The sequence below is a fragment of the Dipodomys spectabilis genome, unplaced genomic scaffold, assembly GCF_019054845.1.
Source record: "Dipodomys spectabilis isolate Male_0828 unplaced genomic scaffold, ASM1905484v1 ptg000138l, whole genome shotgun sequence".
NCBI lineage: Eukaryota > Metazoa > Chordata > Mammalia > Rodentia > Heteromyidae > Dipodomys > Dipodomys spectabilis.
In genome coordinates this window covers 5,122,428-5,142,419 of record NW_024870815.1, presented here as the reverse complement: position 1 = coordinate 5,142,419, position 19,992 = coordinate 5,122,428, and the positions used below count along the sequence as shown (strand labels likewise).

At 37.2% G+C, this 19,992-nt stretch overlaps 1 protein-coding gene across 1 annotated transcript in view; it reads right to left on the bottom strand.

The window, feature by feature from the left end:
- Spef2 (sperm flagellar 2) overlaps positions 1–19,992 on the bottom strand; it is a 158,885-nt gene that overhangs the window by 22,024 nt on the left and 116,869 nt on the right. The window contains exons 26-30 of the mRNA XM_042690529.1: positions 17,615–17,765; positions 16,709–16,840; positions 14,732–14,870; positions 12,271–12,500; positions 452–558 (exon numbers count right to left, since the gene is read on the bottom strand). Coding sequence (XP_042546463.1) covers positions 452–558; positions 12,271–12,500; positions 14,732–14,870; positions 16,709–16,840; positions 17,615–17,765 — 759 coding nt within the window. The remainder of the gene's footprint in view (positions 1–451; positions 559–12,270; positions 12,501–14,731; positions 14,871–16,708; positions 16,841–17,614; positions 17,766–19,992) is intronic.

Below are 19,992 nucleotides of genomic sequence, written 5' to 3'. Positions count from 1 at the left end.
AGTTAGGATAGTTTTATCAGACAGTAATGAATACAAAGTCATTGATTGTACCTCATAGCCTCTGTTTTTTTTTTAACTGACTATCAACACTTCTCAAATGTTGAACATGTGTATATCATGTCTTAATTTCAAGGTCATTTATTCATTTATTCAAATTTTATTAAATTTCTTTTTTCTTTTTTTGTTTTTTTAATATATATATTATTATGAAAATACTGTACAGAGGGGTTACAATTACATGGGCAAGATAATGAGTACATTTCTTATCAAGCATTGTAGCCTCCTCCTTTGTTTCCCCTTCCCATCCCTTCCCATCCTTCCCCCGCACCCCCCTAAGTTTCTACTAGGTCAAACACTGTGAAACTGTTAGTTATTTTAGAAATATTGATTCACTCATACAATAATAATAATACTAAAGATTTTGGAACCCAAAAAAGAAATGGAAGCTTACCTCAAGTTGGGTGAGATGCATCCAACTATTAGGGAAGTTGTTTGTTCCTAGATTCACAGTCACCAAATCAAGCAGAATGTCAGTAAACGCTTTATTTCCTAATGTGCCTATGATAGAATGAAAGCTATTTGTTATTTATACAATAAAGTTTATTTTTGCTAAAAAAATAAACGCATTGTATTGTTATTTTCTTGGCACTGGCATATTTTGAAAAACAGAAGCTATTTTGGAAACATAATAACCATAGTTTCCTGATATTCTGGTTAGTATTTTCCACCCTCATCAGAATGTCTTCTTTGCTCTTGTAATAATTTATTCCACTAGAATGATATGCTTTTTAGTTTTGAATCTTCTTTGAACTTTTACTCAGAATAGATTAAATTGAAAAAATTAACATTACCTAAGTTTTCATACATGTAGTAGGGCACAAAAAATAAACTTTTTTGGTACATATATGATACAGGCATACAGATCACCACTACAATCAAGAAACATATTTATTTTTATTTACTACAGCTCAGATTATAGTTATTTGCCTTAGTAAACATAGATTTATATTTTAAAATCACTAGATTCAAAGTGATAATATAATTCATTTAATTGGCTCAATAGCTCAAGAGGCTTTATAAACTATCACTCAACTTATCAATACTTTTATACATTATTCTACATTATCCTGCTTAAAACAAATGTCTACTTTGCTCATTTCTCATTTACACTTGCATGTGCATGCACTAAAAAGAAATAGGAAAATAATAAATCATTTTTTTATCTTACAAGAGACTGGAGAACGCATCTAACAGAGGAGAGGTAACTTCAAGAATGCACAGAGAATCCTAACATGTTTCCAGCTATCTTTTAGGTCCCAAGTTTATAGTTATTCTTCATTGTTTAGTAATAAAATGAAACATAGATGTTGCATCCCAAAGTTTCATATGAATTTTATCATTTCCTCTAAACTCTAGGGCAAGGCACTAATTCACTTATAATGTCAGTGGTTCAAGTAAAACATATAACGAGTTTTACAAGGTAATATTATGAGTAGGAAGAGTGGGACCTTTATTCCTTCCATGTTGTCCATCCAACTAGGTTGTTCAGAAATTACATTTTTAAAATCACTTGTGATCACACCGAAGTATCCACTTTTGTAGAGATGAGAATATTTTCCTGTGTAGCAACTTTTCAGGAATTGAAGATTTATATAATGCCAACTAACTTTCAGGTAAGTTTAGAAGTAAATCCATCTTGTCCTCAACATAAAATCATAAATAAAATCTATTGAAACTATAAAGAAATCCAGAGCATTTAAAAATTCTGTTTTCCATGGTCTCTAATCACTGTGATAAACAAAGTAATTTGCTATGCCAGAAAGTACTTGCAGTTTACATAGATACTGTTTATCTGGGGTTGGCTGTGAGATGGGAAAACTATTTTACTATTTGACTTTGTGCTTCCAGTGACCAAGGCATGTACTTATATGATTTTCATATCTGATAATCATAGTTTCACTTAGAAATTCTGTTCATAAGGTAAAAAATCTAAAGGTTTTCCATTTGATCCAAATTTTACTGATGCAACTACCACTTATACTTAGGGGAAAATAGTAAATTGTATATACGAGGCCTACGAGAGCTAAGGTCAAAATCAGTCTCTTCACTCATAAGAAAAATGTTCAGGAAAATGACTCTGTAATAACACCATGTCTTAGAAGCGAGCATATAAAACCAAAGAACTCAAAATAATACATAAACACAGAGGTGAAGCCAGAAAGTTACAGGAAATAGACATATCTGGAGTTTTGTTTTGTTTGTTTAGAAGATGACAAATGACTTTTTACGTCTGAGGTGAAGACTGATCACTGTTCCACTTCTTAATTTCAAATTTGTGAAAACCTTCATATTTTCCCTTGGGTCTTTGCAATGATCCTATTGGTCACATTACTCGTCACTTTCATCTTGGCTTTCTGAGTTTGATGAGCAATCTGAATTGGATCCTGTATCACTAGTGGAAGATGGTGTCCTTGTGTTCCATAAATGGATAGCTTTCCTAGGGTCAAAGTGATTAATGTCTGGAGAGTTCAGCTGAATGACCAGGCTATCTGTCAGACTTTCAGCCCTGATTTTAGCATGCATGTGTGACTTGGTGCGTTTCATCTGATTGAAGCCACGTTCTGCTTCAGCTGAACTTGCAGGAAGGGCCAACACTAAGTCCACCAGCATCAGGATATTTGGATACTTGTGTGAGTAAATGGAATTCACAAAATCCCAGGTCAATTTTCGAATGTTCTGAAACCTGAGGTGGAGGCGGGGAGTAGGGAAGAAAAATGTTAAAGATTGAGTGTCCTGAATTTTGCCCTAACGTTAATACATATAAACCAGTATTTTTATTGCTTTTGTATTTACTTGGCATAAATTTCTAATTTCAACATGCTCCATTCGGTGTCCACTTCATCAATTTTTACACTGGCAGCTTCTAATACTGGTTCGTAATGTGCGATCAGGATAGACACCTCCTTCTCTCCGAACTCTGCAATCAACACACACACATGAGTCATGTATTGCAAGAATCTCATCCAATCAAAGAACAATAGCTTCAGAGTTAGCACATGTAGCTTACCTTGATTTATCTTTGTGGGCCACAACTTGAAACTTCCAATCATGGTTGCTCTCACCACATCTAGGCTGGCATCTCTGAAACAGCCTTGCAGCCTCCTGATAAGATGTGTTAAAACCACGTTTCTCACGTCAGATATGTTTTCTTTTCCTTTGAGACAGTTACTGTGAAAGTGGATGACTGAATGTACACTACGTTCTTTTGGCCCTGGCCTGGGGGGAGAAAAAGAGAGGTGGATGGGGGTGGGGGGTGCAGGGAGAGAAAGAGACAGAGGCGAAGGACATGAGAGGGAGAGAGGGGAAAAGGAGAAAGGTGGGACAGGGAGGGAGAGAGAGAGAGAGACAGAGAGAGAGAGAGAGAAAGAGAGAGAGAGACAGAGAGAGAGGGAGAGAGAGAGAGAGAGAGAGAGAGAGAGAGAGAGAGAGAGAGAGAGAGAGAGAGGGAGAGGGAGAGGGAGAGAGAGAGCTCAAAGAATTAAATAGAAAATCACCCAGAAAATCATGTCTCTCATGTATAACTGGATGATGGGTCCTCAGGTCATCCCAACCCCTCACCTTGTTTGATAAATCTGGAGCATTTTCAGTGTTGACTCCAAAGTGGCAAATATGTCTGCAATTGAGGAATTTCTATTCTGACTGACCCGGGACAGAATGGTAAGGACATTAATGACATCCACCAAGAAATGGGCAAACTTGATGATGTCAGCTTGGAGAAGAAGATTGAGGAGTTCTTTGGCTTTCTGTTCATTGGTATCCCATCTGCCTTCATCGGCCTGTAACACAAGATCAGCAATGATGTGCTTATCCTTCTCAAAACACATTATTCTGAGAAATGAAATGAAAGTATTTTTTGTTACGACGTGGAAGAAAGAATTACTTACTGACTGCAGTTGCTGGACAATTGCTGGGTATCCCTTGAGAAAGTTCTGGAGGGCTGCCTGCAGTCTGTAAAGCCATCGCGGGCCTCCAATTTGAGAAGGCATCACAGGTTGAAGGTGAAGGCCTTTGAAGGCTATTATCAGAGAACTCTTATGAACAGTAGAATTCTGATAGAAATGGTAAATGCTGTGAAGGAGATCTTGGAGAGCATTGTAGAGAGGGATGTTCTGGAACACTGCCTTGTAAGAGAGTTCAAGTTGATGTGCTAAGCAGTATACAGTCTGGACACATGGTTGGATTTCTCTTAAAAGTAAGGCCAGCTCCTTCCCTTCTTCTTTTTCAGGGGCATCATCACTTCCAAATCCAACTAATTTCTTGGCCCAGTCTTGGCTGGACAGCCTAACTTGAAGATTTACCTCTAGAGTTTTCTCAATGGCAGTTTTTATTGCCAGAGGGTCTTTTTCCTCCACAGTATGGACCCCCACAATTTGACAATGCACTTTCCCTGCGTGTGCAAACTGCACATAGACAAGTTTGGCTTCCTCAATGAAACTGTCGATGAATCCATCACTGATGACTGAGAAAAATTTACTTTTCTCTAGCTTTTGTCTAAGATTTTTCCGTTCTACCTCAGCAATAAAATAGGTAAACGTTCTCGCTGACTTGTTAGTCCTGAACACGAGGCCAATATCGACACCCTTCATATCATCCAACTTGCACATCCAAATAAAGTCTTTGAGGGGGCGGCCAGTCTTGGCAATGGCGTGGCATGATCTGAATAAGTTCTCTACTCTGCCCAGAGTTACTCTGCTCATGGTCCTCACCATTAGATCGGTGGCAGCTCGGTTCCCTGGAGAGCCACTTGTCGCTTCCATTAATGAAGCCTTGGCGTGTGCCTCGCTGAGGTGATGGGCATTGAGGAATTCCGTCCTGAAGTTGTCAGTTCCATGGAAAAAGCTCTCTTGACTTCCCCCTGACTTTACTCCATGCTTACGACACAGGGCGCAGAACATCAGATTTAAAAACTCATCATACACAAGCCAAGGATATTTTTTTAGCCAAATTTTCAGAAATTGAATGTTTCTGTTTGGAAGGTAGTAGTCAAGTTTTTGTGTCTGTTTCTGCTTTTGGGTGAATCGAATCATACCATCTGGAGGATCCCTGCCTTTAAAACAACTCTGCGTAGTTATTTTTACAACAACCACAGTGCTTATCCTCAGTTGTGCTCAAACTCCTCCCGCCCACCCTTCCCCTCCTCCTTCCCTGTCCCATGCACGGTTATGATTCCTGGGAAATGCTATCAAATGTTTATTAGGTAACATGTAATCTGATAAGTGCTTTAGCTCATTCATCATTTAGTTCTTAGCAACCATTACCCCTACTTATAGTTAGGAAAATAGACCAATTATCATTAACACTATTTTGTGGCTAAGAAGTTTATCCATTGAGTGTTGGTGATGATCAGGAGCAGAGCAGCTGGAATCCACACATGTCTGTGAGTGTCACTATTAGGGAAGACAAGCTAGGCTTGGTTTTTCATGTGAAAGAGAAGCACCATTTTGATCTATGGTTCTTCTCTCTCTCTCAGGATGAGGAGAAAAAATACTAATCAGTGCATAATCTTGGACTTTTCCTTCTCTGACCAAGTCCAAAGAACATCAGGTTTTGAGGCTTGCCGTGAAGTTTCATAGACAACCTGTATCTAATGCTCCAAGCAGCTTTTAGCTTTTTTAAAAAGCCCATTTTTTAAAAACAATCATGTTACTATTATGTATTGTACAGAAGGTTACCATTTTATAAGTCAGGTAGTGAGTACATTTCTGGTTTTAGACAATGTCACTCTTTCCTTTCCTTTCTCCCAGTTTTCCCCTCTCATCCCTGCCCACAAGTTTCATAGTTCATTTTTTACATAGTGTAGACTGAATAGCATGATTATATTTGCTCACCCTGTCTCCCTTCCTGTGTCCCCTCCGCCACAAGAATAAAAAAAAAATCCAAAGCAAAAGCAAATACCACCACTACCAACAACAAATACAGTAACAACAATAACAGAAAAAGAAAACATGTTTCCATTTCCTGTAGTTCCTTTTAATAGGTGGTACTTTAAGTGTTCAGAGAAGTTATACCTTTGGGTTCTTTCCCCTGGGGTATCCTTCTTTAGGCTGACTGTGTGTGAATTCCTGAGTCCTGTATAGGTTATCATGTCTAGTTATATTTTGGATCTAGCTTCCACATACAAGAGGAGACATGCCCCATTTCTTTCTTAGCTTGGCTTACCTCACTTAGCATGATTTGTTCTAGGTCCATTCATTTCCCTGCAAATGACATGATCTTATTCTTTCTAATGGATGAGTAAAATTTCATGGTGTATAAATACCACATTTTACTAATCCACTCCTCTGCTGTAGGGCATCTAGGCTTTTCCATCACTTGGCTATTGTGAATAGTGCAGCAATGAACATGGATGCACAGTGTCTTAATGTATTCTGACTTGTAAAGTTCTAGGTAGCTGCCCAGGAATGGTATGGGTGGGTCATAAGAAAGTTCATAAGAAAAGTCATAAGAAAGTTTGTTTTTTTGAGGAACCTCCAAACCTACTTCCAGAGTGGTTGTAATAGCTTCCATTGTCACCCACATCCCTCCAAACCTACTTCCAGAGTGGTTGTAATAGCTTACCTTGTCACCCACATCCCTGCCAACATTTGTTTTTGTTCAAGTTCTTGAGGGTGGCCAATAACTGGGGTGAGACAAAATCTCAGATTTTGGAAGTGTACTTTTCATGTATATTTGATCCCCTTTTAGAGAAGGAATATACATTTATTTTGATGGAAGACAAATAAAATAAAAGTTGCTCAAACTAAATCCTCAAGAAACAGCTTTTCCATGAAGGAAGAGGAATAAGATTATGTGTACTTTCCTCTTATACAAGTTTATTGACCTTACTGATTGTCAGATGACAGATTCTCTCCCTGACTAACAATGGAGTGACAACCCCATGATCCCATTATGAACTGAAAACATCTTAAGCTGAAAATGCATCAATCACATTTAACCTCCTGAACGTCTTTGCTTTGCATTACTCTGTGCACAATACCAGATAGCTATTCCCCTGTGACCGGGGACTGAGTGGGAGCTGTTTTTCTCTGCTGCTTCCCTGGATCATCAGAGAATATTGTACTACGTGAAGATGGTATGGGAAAAGTACTCAAATGAAATTTTCCAATTCAGTTTCTACAGATTGTCTATCATTTTAGCACCATTGAAAATAACAAAATCATTAGTTTGAAGCACCATTACTTATACTAATAACTATACATAATGAAAAAATTAATATGTGTTTGTATGATAATTATATTAAAATATCTCCCTGAAACAAAGCATCTCCTCAAACTAGCAGCTCTTGCAGGAGGATCATGAATTCAAGGCCAAGCTAAGCTATCTAGTTTAAACACTTCTATATCAGAATTACACTAAATTGTTTTCTGCTCCATCATGTCTAGATATCTGATGAATATTTAATAAATATTATATGAAAATAAATCTTTTTTACTTGATTATTATAATCTATCTTTTGTCTCTTTGATATAATAATAATATAATAATAATCTTTGTATTAGTTGATGTCTCTCTAACTTTCATACTCTATTTACATCTTCTGTTTTATCTTTTAATCACATTTGTACATTGTACAGATCACTGCTGTCCTCCCTCCCTCCCTCCCTCCCTTCTTTCCTCCCTCCCTCCCTCCCTCCCTCCCTCCCTCCCTCCCTCCCTTCCTCCCTCCCTTCCTTCCTTCCTTCCTTCCACTTGGTTTTTTTTTTCACCCACAGCTGTAACTCTATCAGTTGAACCACGCCTGCAGTTCAACATTTCTTGCTGGTTTATTGGAGATGGAGTCTTGAGGGCTTTGGTGCATATGCTGGCATTGAACTGTGATCTCCAGACCTACCATTCTGAGTAGCTTGGATTAGAGTTCTGAGCCACTGGTACTCAGTTTCTCTGTTTGCTTTCAAGGTCCAGGTATTGTTGTGTTTTATTTAAAATTAGTCTCAATGTAGTTGCCAGCTACTGCCTTCATCTTTTTACCTAAGCATTGGAGTGTTTACCAATCTTTTACACTAGGTTATGTTTGATGCTTGCTGTACACAAATATATACTGGCAAGTTAATGAAGGAAAGGATGAGAAAATCAGTCTTTGGTTAAATGACTGATTTAACTAGTTGTTATATTTTAGTTTTAAAGGCAGATTCTCTAGAAGACACTATCTGCCATAGGGAGCATAAGTTTTCATTTACTTCTCAAGAATCTTTCATCCTGACAACATTTTGAAACTTCCTGTGGACAGTTTTGCTAGATACACAGGCTGCTGCATTCACTGTACATTTCCATGATCCCAGTCTTCTCTTGAGAAAGGTGTTCACCATTGAGAGATCATTAGGAAGGGGCACCATACACCCTTTTCTGGGATTCCTCCGTATTACACACAGGAAGCTATTCCTATTAATAATACTTATGTCTCTGTAATAACCCCTTTATAAATAGGCTTTCTATATCTTTTGTTTTTAGGAAAATTTAATTTAATTTTAGTAATTATAAGCAATTTTTGGATCAAAATATGCTTAAAAAGTTACTGTATTTGATGTCAGTGCCCTGCATCTTGTATATACATTTTTCTAATTTGGGGAGGGGAAGGGAAATAACAAAATGCTGAAACAAGGATACAGATTTACCTATTGTAACAATGACATGTCTAAGACACTATGTTGAAAATGAACTTTACAACTTAGGGGGTGACAGGGGAGTTGGGAAGGTGGGGAGGGAAGGGATGGTAGGGGGAGTAAAAGGAGGAGGTAACAATGTTTGATAGGAAATGTACTCATTACCTTATTCATGTAACTGTAACTCCTCTGTATACTATTTTTATAATAAAAAACTTATAGCAGTCTTTGTAGAACAATTTGGTGTCTGTTGCTCTCGCAGACATAGTTTGTACCCTTTTGGAAGTATTCTCCATTTCAGTTAGCTTCAAATGCTTTTGGAAGCGTCTCAAGATACCTCACTGATTGTGGCTTTTTACTATCTCACCCTGCGTGGCTTGCTGTTTTATGACCCCACAGTTTCTATGTCTTCTATCTCTTCTTTTTCCTGCAATGCCATTCTTTGACTTGCTTTCTCAGGGGTGCCAATCTGAAAAGCTTTCTGTGCCCTGCACCTATGATGCCCCAAGGAAGGAGCAAGGGCCAATTCTTTTTTGGAACTCTAGCAAGATCTTAGAAGCTGAATGATCCAGATTAGCTACTGCAGCTAGCATTCTGAATGTACATCCTCTATCACTGCACTCAGTCACTGCATCTAAGAGTTTCCAAGAGACTCTTTCAAAGGAGAATTCTTTTCCAAGATGTTACAGGCCTTGTACACCCAAATACTTCCTCTTCTGAAGAAACAGTGAGAGTTGAGGATTTGCTAGTACTCTTTCAACACAGACTCTCAGTAGAGGCCAAAATAGCGATGAACCAAATCTTTACAGGCATCACACAGAGTACCAATGAATTTACAAGGAAAAGAAGTTCTGATAATTTTAAGTGGGGATAAGGGAACACTTAAAATGTTCCAGTTTCAATAGACTACAATTTGCTTCTCCCAGAGCTAGGCTGTCTCCCCAATATGCTTGCCATTTGGTGTTTGGAGACAAGATGTTCCTAGCAGAGTTTACTGCAGCACACAACCTCAGTGTTTTCTGTTTTGGATGCTCACACTCCTCAGGGATCCACACTACTTTATGATTTTAGTCTACTATGTGGGATAGATTTCTCTTTTTGTGTGGAATCCCTCCAGGACAATATTAGGTACCTACTAGGTCAGAACACCAAATAACATTTTAGGTAGTAATAAAGGTCTTAATCAGCATTGTACAATTCTAAATATTATACACTAATATGACGTTAGTAAAATTACATTATATGACAGTAGCTTATATATAATTAAATTGCATGAGTTTTGTGGTTGTATTCCAACAGTTGTTACAAAATAATCACTATTTCAGTGGATTTCTAGGGGTTTTCACATCGCTTTTCAAAAAAATTTCCAGTGGAAACATTAAACTACTTTATAAAGTTTTCTGAAGAAGATTGACTTACTAAGTGTCAAGAATTTATGAGACTGGGATCCAATTTCAGGAAGACTTAATGTTACTATATTATTTGTTTTATACTCTTTCTAAAGACATTAAATATATAACTTTCTTTAATCTTTATAGTGATTGTGTATCATTACCATCATTTTGCAGAGGAAGAGGCGGGAAATTCAATAAATTGCTCCAAGTGTTATGAAGATCATTTAACAAGAAGTAGACTTGAGAAAGAGCAGTGTGACTTCAGACATCCCATTATAGGTTGAGATGCTAAGAATTGCTGCACAGAAAATGCTAGCACAGGGCTCGACACATGGTGGTCATGCCAAAGCTGGCTATTGTTATGATTCAGAAAACAGTCACCCTATTTCACTCTATCCTGGGAGAGCACTCACAGGATGATTCCTGGATAGTCAATAGAAAAAAATGGTTCTCAGACCCATTGTTCATTTATTATTGTTCCAATACATGGACAGATCTTTGCTCAGTGGCAGCAAAAATGCAAGCATGATCACTGGATTCATTTCATTTGACCTGAGTCAACATGTAAACAGCAATATTTTATGTACATAAAATGTACAACAAACAATATTTTATGTATAACACTTTTGCCAAAGAAGATTTAGAATCATCAAAAAGGAGGATTTAATCAGGAAAGGAGTTTTAAACTTCTATATTACAATGTGTGATTCAATATTGCATCCAGTAAGGGTTATTTTATGAACACTTCTTTTTCATTATTATCTTCAAATATTTGTACAAGGGCATTTCATTTTAACTGAAGACTGACTTCAATTTGATTAACCAATAACAGGCAGAAAGCTCTTTAAGCGTTAGCTCTGTTATATCCTGATACTCATCATTCACAAGATTTTAATCAGAGGGTATCATTTCTGTCAATAATTTTATATAGTATATTTAAAATTACATTTTTCTCTGACCAACCTCACTCACTGCACATTGATTCTCCTATGCTTTGCTTTTGAGCACTTTGATAAAGTGTTTATTCTCTCCTGGGTTTCTATTGCTCAAGGGCTAGCACTCTACCACTTGAGTCACAGAGCCACTTCTGGCTTTTTCTGTTTATGTGGTATGAAGAACCAAACCCAGGGCTTCATGCATGCTAGGCAAGCACTCTACCGCTAAGCCACATTCCCAGCCCATCATGTTCTTTTTTTAAATCAATGATAATTGATACAGATCTCTGGAAATATTGGATTAATTTCTTAAAAATGAAATCATGTTAATATTGAAGTTATGAAAAGCTTCTTAGAATGAAATCATGCTAATACTGAACTTATAAAAAGTTATGGTTTACCAATAAGTAAAATATATTTGGAGATAAAATAAACAGTTTAATGAGCTGCAACCTAGTTCAATGTGTGTATGAGAATTTTGAACCAGTAGAATTTTGGATGATAAATTGCTCAAATATCTTAGTATTCATTCTTAAAGAGTTGAGATGATAATGCTACATGATTGATCATGTATTAATTCCAACTTTTAGAAAACACTTGAGTTTTGAAATCCTGTACAAGAGCTAAAAAGTCATGATAGAATGTGGAGTTGAAATTTTTGTGCAGAAAACAGTATGCACATATACACATGCATAAAATAACATGTACATGCACACACAAATTAATTCACAAGGGAAAATTTGTAAATACATCATTTTGGTCTATGAATTGTCTATGATGCAAGGAGGGAAAAAGAAGATATATTTTTCTTAATATTCTTTATATATAACTTACACACATATATTATATACAATATGTTATACCCATATATACATATATATCAGTATTATATATATGTGTATATATATGTGTATATATATGTATATATATATGTATATATATATGTATATATATACATATATATATACATATATATATATATATATATATATACACATACATACATACACACACATTCCCTCTAGAAAGAGGGAGAAAAGGACAATAGGGAAGAATTACCAGGAATGAAGACTGATACACTCCTCAAGTGTGAGTCAATCTGATTCTCCTGTCTGTTTAATTCATATCCACAGTCTATGCTAATAGGTCAGAACAGGTTTGAGGGCTATGTATTGCCTTGCTCTCCCACAGAACTCATGTTTCTTGTGGCCAAGTGATACCCATCCCGGTTACTCATAATCTTTTTAGTGTTTTTTTTTCAATGACAATTCATTTTCCTACCTTTAGGTGCCAAATCGAAGAACTGATCTCGAAGATTATCAAGCTGTTCGATGGTCAAGGTGCCATTTTCTTCCTTTTCTATAGGTGGTGGACGTGTTGGTGGTGGAGGATCTGGGAAGACTTTTACATCACCATTTATGAAGAAAACTTCTTGGCTTAAATAAAGCTCATTCTGAATTTTTGTAGATGTTTCAATGTGATAGCGAGCTACTTCTGTTAATTTTTCTACACTGAAAGCAGTAAAAGGAATAAAGTTATCTCTGCTAAAGATGCTATTAGATTAATATTTGCTTATAACACATATATATGAAATGAATGCTATGCATAAGTTACACAATATTTTAACTTTTCTTTAAATCTATTTAACATAAGGTCAATGTCCAATGCAAATTTAAAACATATATGCTTGTTACATAGCTCATAGTTTCACATATTTTTAACAAATTGAGCCAAAAGAGAATCTATTCTTTTTTTACTATTAATATTGGAACATAGTTTACTATCTAAGCAAGATTTTATCAAAAGTAGATTTCATTCTAAATTTGAACCTGAATAAGTTAATATGGTGGGTTGGTAAAATATGACTGTTAGAACAATACAATTATTTGTAACTAGATATAAGAAAACATATTTCAACTACCTTTACATAATATCCATAGTGACAATTTAGTAAGTAGTATTAGTTGCTGTCTTCCAAAAGATACCCTTTAAGTCAACTCCTGAATGCCATCTTTGTGAGTGTTCATTTACTATGTGGTAGCTGATTAGTTCATAAACTTATGGTGTTTCTTGTCTGGGACATTGGCTCTGATTGATTTCTGTTCGAGATCTGATTGGATCCAGCTTGAGATCCAATCAGAACCGAGATTTCAGGCAAGTGTGCACCATCTAGTGGATGGGAAAATATGCCAGAAAAAATAGATTTGGAGTTCAAAGGGAGACTCTTCTTTGTGTCTCTCTGTGCCTGTTTTTTTTCTCTCTCTCTACTTTCCTCTGTGTCTCTTTCTCCTCTCTGTCGCTGTCACTTCCCATTATATGCTAGGTTTTTAACTCCTTCATTTCTTGCAGCCACAACATAAGATGGCATCCATAATTCTGGAGACAGAGATATACACAAAAGAAACACAGGTATACCATCTAAAAACAACATTCATTTATACTTGATAGAAGCTATGAATCCTTCCAACGAAGACAAAATAGTTTGATTTGTAAGTAGCTAGCACAGAACAGGACTGAGAATTACTGCTTGTGAGGCTGATGGTAATAGACTTGGGCCATTCAGCCATGTGATTACATTAAATATATTACTACTGCAATGTGTGTTAGAATCTTCTTTAACTCTGGTTTTTTTTATGGGAGGAACCAATGGAACAAGATTTCTAAACAACTAGGCTGAAGATTTTATAGTAGAACTTTGATTATGAGACAAGATCTGGGGAAAACAAACCATAAAAACTGTTTTGTTTTAAGATGGTAATTACTGCTTCTGAGAATACTTGCTATTTGAATCCTATTTATATGTAACTGCTAAAATTTCAGTAAATGTTTATTGCAAACTGTAGTGCATTACAAAATACAGCTTAAGTAGAAATCTTTGAAATACAATGACTGGCAAATTGCCTCTTGTAGAAGCTGATAATAAGGTTCAAAGCAATGGACACTAGAGCAATCCTTGTCTCCTGGATGCTCGGATGAGGGCCTTTCTTCTCCTCTAAGCTGGATCTTCATGCCTTTTCAAGGGGAGAAGTAAGACGATGAAATCTTCTGCCCTCAATAGTAATCAGACTCTGGAAATTCCTTCTAACTGAACAGCAAAGGAGAACGGAATGTTGAGTTTACCAAGGAATCAGTCCAACTAGTAAAACATTTCAGTGAATGACTTCTTAATCTCACACTATTAACTCTGACAGGGTTTACCTTAGAAAGATGGAAAGTATTATTTTACATTTGAAAAATATGGAAAATTATATCCTACCTTGTAAAGTAAGGTTCCCATTGAGCTTTATGAAAACTAAACGCAAATAAAATGCAAAACTGGATACTCTACTTTTTTTTTTGTGCTTGTTCTGGGGCTTGAACTCAGCTTCTTTTGCTCAAGGTGAAGACCCTACAACTTGAGCCACAGCTCCACTTCTGCCTTTTCAGTAGTTTATTGGAGAGAAGTCTCATAGGCATTTCTGCCTGGGCTGGTTTCAAACTACAATCTTTAGATCTCAGCCTCTTGAGTAGCCAGGGCTATAGACATGAGCCACTGGTGCCCAACTACTTTTTTCACACATAATTTACTGTGTGAAGAGAGGCAATGCAAATTCAATAGTAAAGCTGGTCTCATGCCTTTCTAAGAGTGATTTCCTAAAGGCCAAAATTTTCATTTTCATTTAAATTTGTGAACACTTTAAAAATCCTTATCACTTTTGGCAGTGAGGATTAGCAGTGTCTTTTTAAAAATGTCGTACTTTACCTGGCCATTTCATTCAAGTACCTCTCCCCAAGCCATTTTTCCATGAATTTATAGACATCCACCACCTTTGTGATTAAATCTTCAAGGACACTCAATGCTTTTGCCTTGATCAGTTCTAGTCGAAACTGTGTGGCTATCTCTATATTAAAAGAGAAATAAGCCATAAGTGAAATAAGCCAGACTCAGAAAGATTGCATGTTTGTCTCAAATAAGATGTCTATTTTTAAAAAACATGATAGTGGAAATGAAACTATTTGAAAAGAATTGGGAGAAGGCAAATGGGGGCAGATAAGAGAAAGTAATATATGTGTTTGAATATGACAAAAGTATATTATATAAATGTATCAAGATATTAAATGAAGCCTATTAATTAATATAATACTATATGCTTATAGAACATGATGACGCAAATTCATTTTTATACTCATGCTTTGATTTGTGAAATTTCAGGTGCATGTTTAATATATCAGTATAGGTAAGGTCACATCCATCTCATTAAGAAGCCAAATGTAGTTTAAGTCATTTGAGAAATGAAGCTAGAGCTACACTTGAGTTTTATATCTGCTATAATTTCTAACAGTAATGATTTTTAAATAAATAAAATGACAAAAACATCTCTGAGTTTCAAAAGTAGGGGCATAAAATCTTTTGCTTATTCTCTCCCTCCTTTAGAATCTTGGGGGCAGCAATGCCATCATATTTCTCTACATTGTGAAAATGAGAGTGGAATTTGTCTCTGGGCTTATTGTTGCTCCTAGTTCATTGTAAGAACTGTGTGCTTCACTCCAAAAAGCTTTCTGATCTTCACTATTTCTCTTTCAATTGCCACTGACCTTATCTGTGTACTGACTATCTCTCACTTTTGGAACAGCCTCAGCCTTGCTTCTACTGACTTATTTCCCCTCCTCAAGTTCAAATCCACACACCACTATCCAGAGGAATCTGAATAATCTGCATCATCTGCTATCATGGTCATAATCACTTTCTTTGGCCCCATTTTTTCCATTAGCTCCCAGTTGCCAATGGCTGCACCTATTACATCATCCATGGTTTGGCTTCCCTTCTGCAAAGTCACTCCTTTCTAAAATATGCCTCATCTACCTGAGCTAAGTCACTACCAAATAGACTACCAAATAGAATGCATTCCTTACTCCTCTCAGTCCTCGCAAATGTCCTCTCTGAATTTCTACCCAAATTGCCTCCTGGGAAAACTCCTTATTCTTCCAGTATAACTCACACATCAGTTCCTTTTCTAATTTTTTTTTCTTTTTGACCATATTGGGATTTGAACCTAGGGCTCTTAGGTTAATAGGTTTGTTTGCTCAGCTTGATCTCAACTATTTGAGCCATGCCTCCAGCCTAGCATTTTGCCGGTCATTTTGGAGATGGAGTTTACCATCTCTTCTGCCTTGGCTGGCTTCAACTATTTCCTCGCTCTCCTGAGTAGACAGAGTGTAGGTGTGAGCCACCAGTTGATCAGCATCCTTTCTTTCCAATCTCTTGCATCTAGTGTTCTACATGGCTATTTCCAATATAAAACATATAAGTCATTGTTTTAATTTCTCTTCTTCTAGATTGAGCTTTAATTTTGTTCATTTGTTTTATATTTGTGCATTTTTGCAGGTGCACCAAGCAATCACAAGGGGATTTGGCCCAACAACTTTTTATGTGAATGAGTGAATTTCACTGCAACAGGTCTCATGAATTGGATGAACTAAAAGAAGTCTACTGAAAACCACTGGAACCAGATGTGAGGACAGATAATAGGAGACAAGCAGGTGTCTTCATTTGCCTCAGGGCTGGGGATTTGTGAGGTTCACTGTGTTACTGTTACTTATGGGAGCTTGCTGTCTTTCCAGTGTCAGCCCCATGTTCTTGTAGACACAGTCTGAGGTTATGATGAGCCTCTTGTGGGCTATTTGGCTATGGGTTTACTTGGCACTAAACAGCACCAACTGCCCTGGTGCCCTCCATTACCTTCAAATTGCAGGGCAGCAAGATGTTCTTCCTTGATTCTCACCTTCAGTTCACTTCTATTTTGAGTTTCGATGTTTTCTTTAGAGGGTGATAACAGTACAGGGGTGGATTCTGTAGCAGATTCGAGTTTACCTGAAAGGAAAATGATGGAGGCTGAGTCAAATATTAACTATTGAGTGTTTGTGTGTGCGTGCGCGCGCGCGTGTGTGTATGTCTGTGGTACTTGGACAAAATGAGTACTAATGAAAAATTCTGTTATAAACATCCGTGATTTAGGATGGAGAAAGCTAAGCCTTGCCTAGTGAATTATTGATAACCCTTCTCGCGAATTCTCAATGTGCTAGCTAGAAAAGCACATTTGTGAAACCTTGTAGGAAGGCAAGGTGTATGTGACAAGCAATATATTCCAATCTCACTTGCAATTGTTTTTAGAAGAGGCAGTGGAGTGACAGGAATAATAGAGATGATGTCATATGTGCATGTATGAAAATACCACAATGAAATTATTATATGCTAATAAAAATGTAAAATTATTAATGAAAAATGACTGCCAATGTCTATCTCTGCTGTTAGACTATTTATACTAGGACAGAGCTATGATTTTGGCTTTTGTTTTTGCAATTCACAGTTGTGTTCTTGGCACCTATGTTAGGGCATTTCAGGTCATAAATATGATGTATATGTGCTTCCACTTCCTGTCTTGCTTTATATGAACTTAGAAATGTACAAGTGAAGACATCACAGGGGGACAATGTTTGTGGTAGATTTCTCCATAAGGTTAAGTAATATTACCTTCCAACCTAAGTCCCCTAGTGGCTCAGAAGATAATGTGTCTGGTTGAAGATTTGTTTCTTGCCAAGAAGAGGTTGAAGAGCCCAGGAGTCTGAGCACTAAAACCATGAATACCTTTTGCTTTCTTTTCATCCTTTTTCTTCTTGAGTGTTTCCTTTTCCTTTCTGCCTTTACTTGCACCAGGCTGAGGAGACTTTTCGTTTGATTCTGGTGGCTGATTTAAGCTTTCTTCTTCCATGAGCCTCTGATGAATTTCAGCAGCTACCTAGTTGGGTCAAAGCAATCAGTGTGGTTAGGGGAACATTTAGGAAGTATACTAACCTTTTGGATTTAGCGATCACCAGCTTCCTTTGAAACCTTTTTCCTTTGAAACCTTATTCCCCATGACCTTATATTCATTTATTCCAAAGCACATTTTAGCAGCTCTGTCACTGTCCCCAATATTCTGCTTCCCATTTCTATCTGAATGGAGGTTCTCAATTTCTCAAAATCCTGCCTGTAGAGTATCACTAGGTGTCCTCATTGCTGCCCTCCGCAGACAGTGAAAACTCCATTGATATGCAAACCTTCTTAAAAAAAAAAAACTCTCAGAAGAGCTGGGAAGGTGGCTCAGTGGTAGAGTGTTTGCCTTGCATGCATGAGGCCCTGGGTTCGATTCTTCAGCACCACATAAGCAGAAAAAGCCGGAAGTGGCGCTGTGGCTCAAGTGATAGAAGGCTAACCTTGAACTGAAGAGCTGAGCTGAATTGCTGAGGGACAGTGCCCAGGCCCAGAGTTCAGGCCCACAACCAACAACCCCCCAAAAAACAACAACAAAAACCCTCAGACTATGAGTTTAATAACCCTCGTTAATATTCCCTAAAACAGCATTTCTTAATTGTCATTCTAATGGCCCAGTATGGAGATTTTGTTATAGTTTCTCTTAATAGAATTTCTATGAAATTTTAATATTTATGAAACTGTATCTACTTATGTGCTATGTGTCTGTGCCTTGTACACAAAATGAGATCTATTTTCATACCCCCTTAGCCGACTTTAGAGAATGTGTGCCCTATGGCAATTGAGTTATGAAGACTTGAATACTGGGCTTCCATTTTAAGATTAGCTAGAAGGCTCAGTGCTGGTGAGGATGATCTGTTCCTCAAAGCTAATCTCATAAATCCTGGCTTCCTCTTTCAGTTGACTTTCCAGCTCCTTTCTTTTCCCTCCATTCAGTCTCAAAAGTGTCCTTGTAGCTGGGCGCCAGTGGCTCACACCTGTAATCCTAGCTACTCAGGAGGCTGAGGTCTGAGGGCCACGGTTGAAAGCCAGCCCAGGCAAGGAAAGTCCATGAGACTCTGATCTCCAATAAGCAGCAGAAAACTGCAAGTGGCACTGTGGCTCAAGTGACAGAGAACTTGCCTTGAGCTGAAGAGTTCAGTGACAGTGCCCACACCCAGAGTTCAAGCCTCACAATTGACAAAAAAAAATCAAAAGTGTTCTTGTAACTGTGTGTGTATTTATATCCCATGCAAGCCAGGAGTAAGGAAGCCTTTACTCAGAAGAGCCAAGCCTTTCTAGGATTCCTCCAACTCTCCTCTGACATTAGCTCTGCCTGTAGGTGGTAGCAAACCTTGTTGTCAGTACAGCAGAGATGAAGCAGAGATGGACCAAGTATAAAATTCTGGGCACAGAACAATAAATACTGCATAATGTCACATGTATCATCTAATAGAAACAGAGAAGGGAATGTCTCCCCAGAGACAGTGGGTTGGACAGAGGAGTTGTGGAGATGAGAGATGCTGGTTAAAAGGCACACGGTTTCAGTTAGATGGGAGGAATAAGTTCTGGTGTTGTATTGCATAACATGATGAACATAGTTACGTACTATAGGTTTCAAAATTGCCAGAAGAGTAGATTTTATATATGCTTGCTTCAAAAGAATGGTAAATGAATGAAGTCAGAATGTGAATGATGAGCCTTAATAATTACACAAAGTTTACAAATATAACATCCCATTGTAAGCCAAAATATATGCAATTACTATTTCTGAATTTGAAAACATAAATATATGTGTATATCTACATATACCATATAGAGAGCTACATATTTATATTTATATATAGTCTTTATGTTAGGGCTTGTGTCACTGGAGTCACCCCTAGATAGAAAAAGGTGAGGAGAAGTACAGGTCCTGTGTTAAAACTCTAGTCCCAGCTTACACACACAAAAATGAAGGATAATGAGGGCTTGTTTTTTATTCAGACGCTTACAGTACCTTAGTTTGATATTATTTCTGGTGAGATTAGGGTAAGGAGAGGGAGGAGAAAGCAGAAGACTAGTAGACAAATGGCAAGGCACAATGCTTTCCTCATGTAGTCTTGTGGATCAGAGACACCGGTCAGTTCCTGCCTTATAATTTTTGCCTTGTCTTATATCCTCATAGCTTAGCATGTAGCTGTCCATAACTGTTACATTAATGTTTAATCTTACCTCATTATTCAAATGGTCTA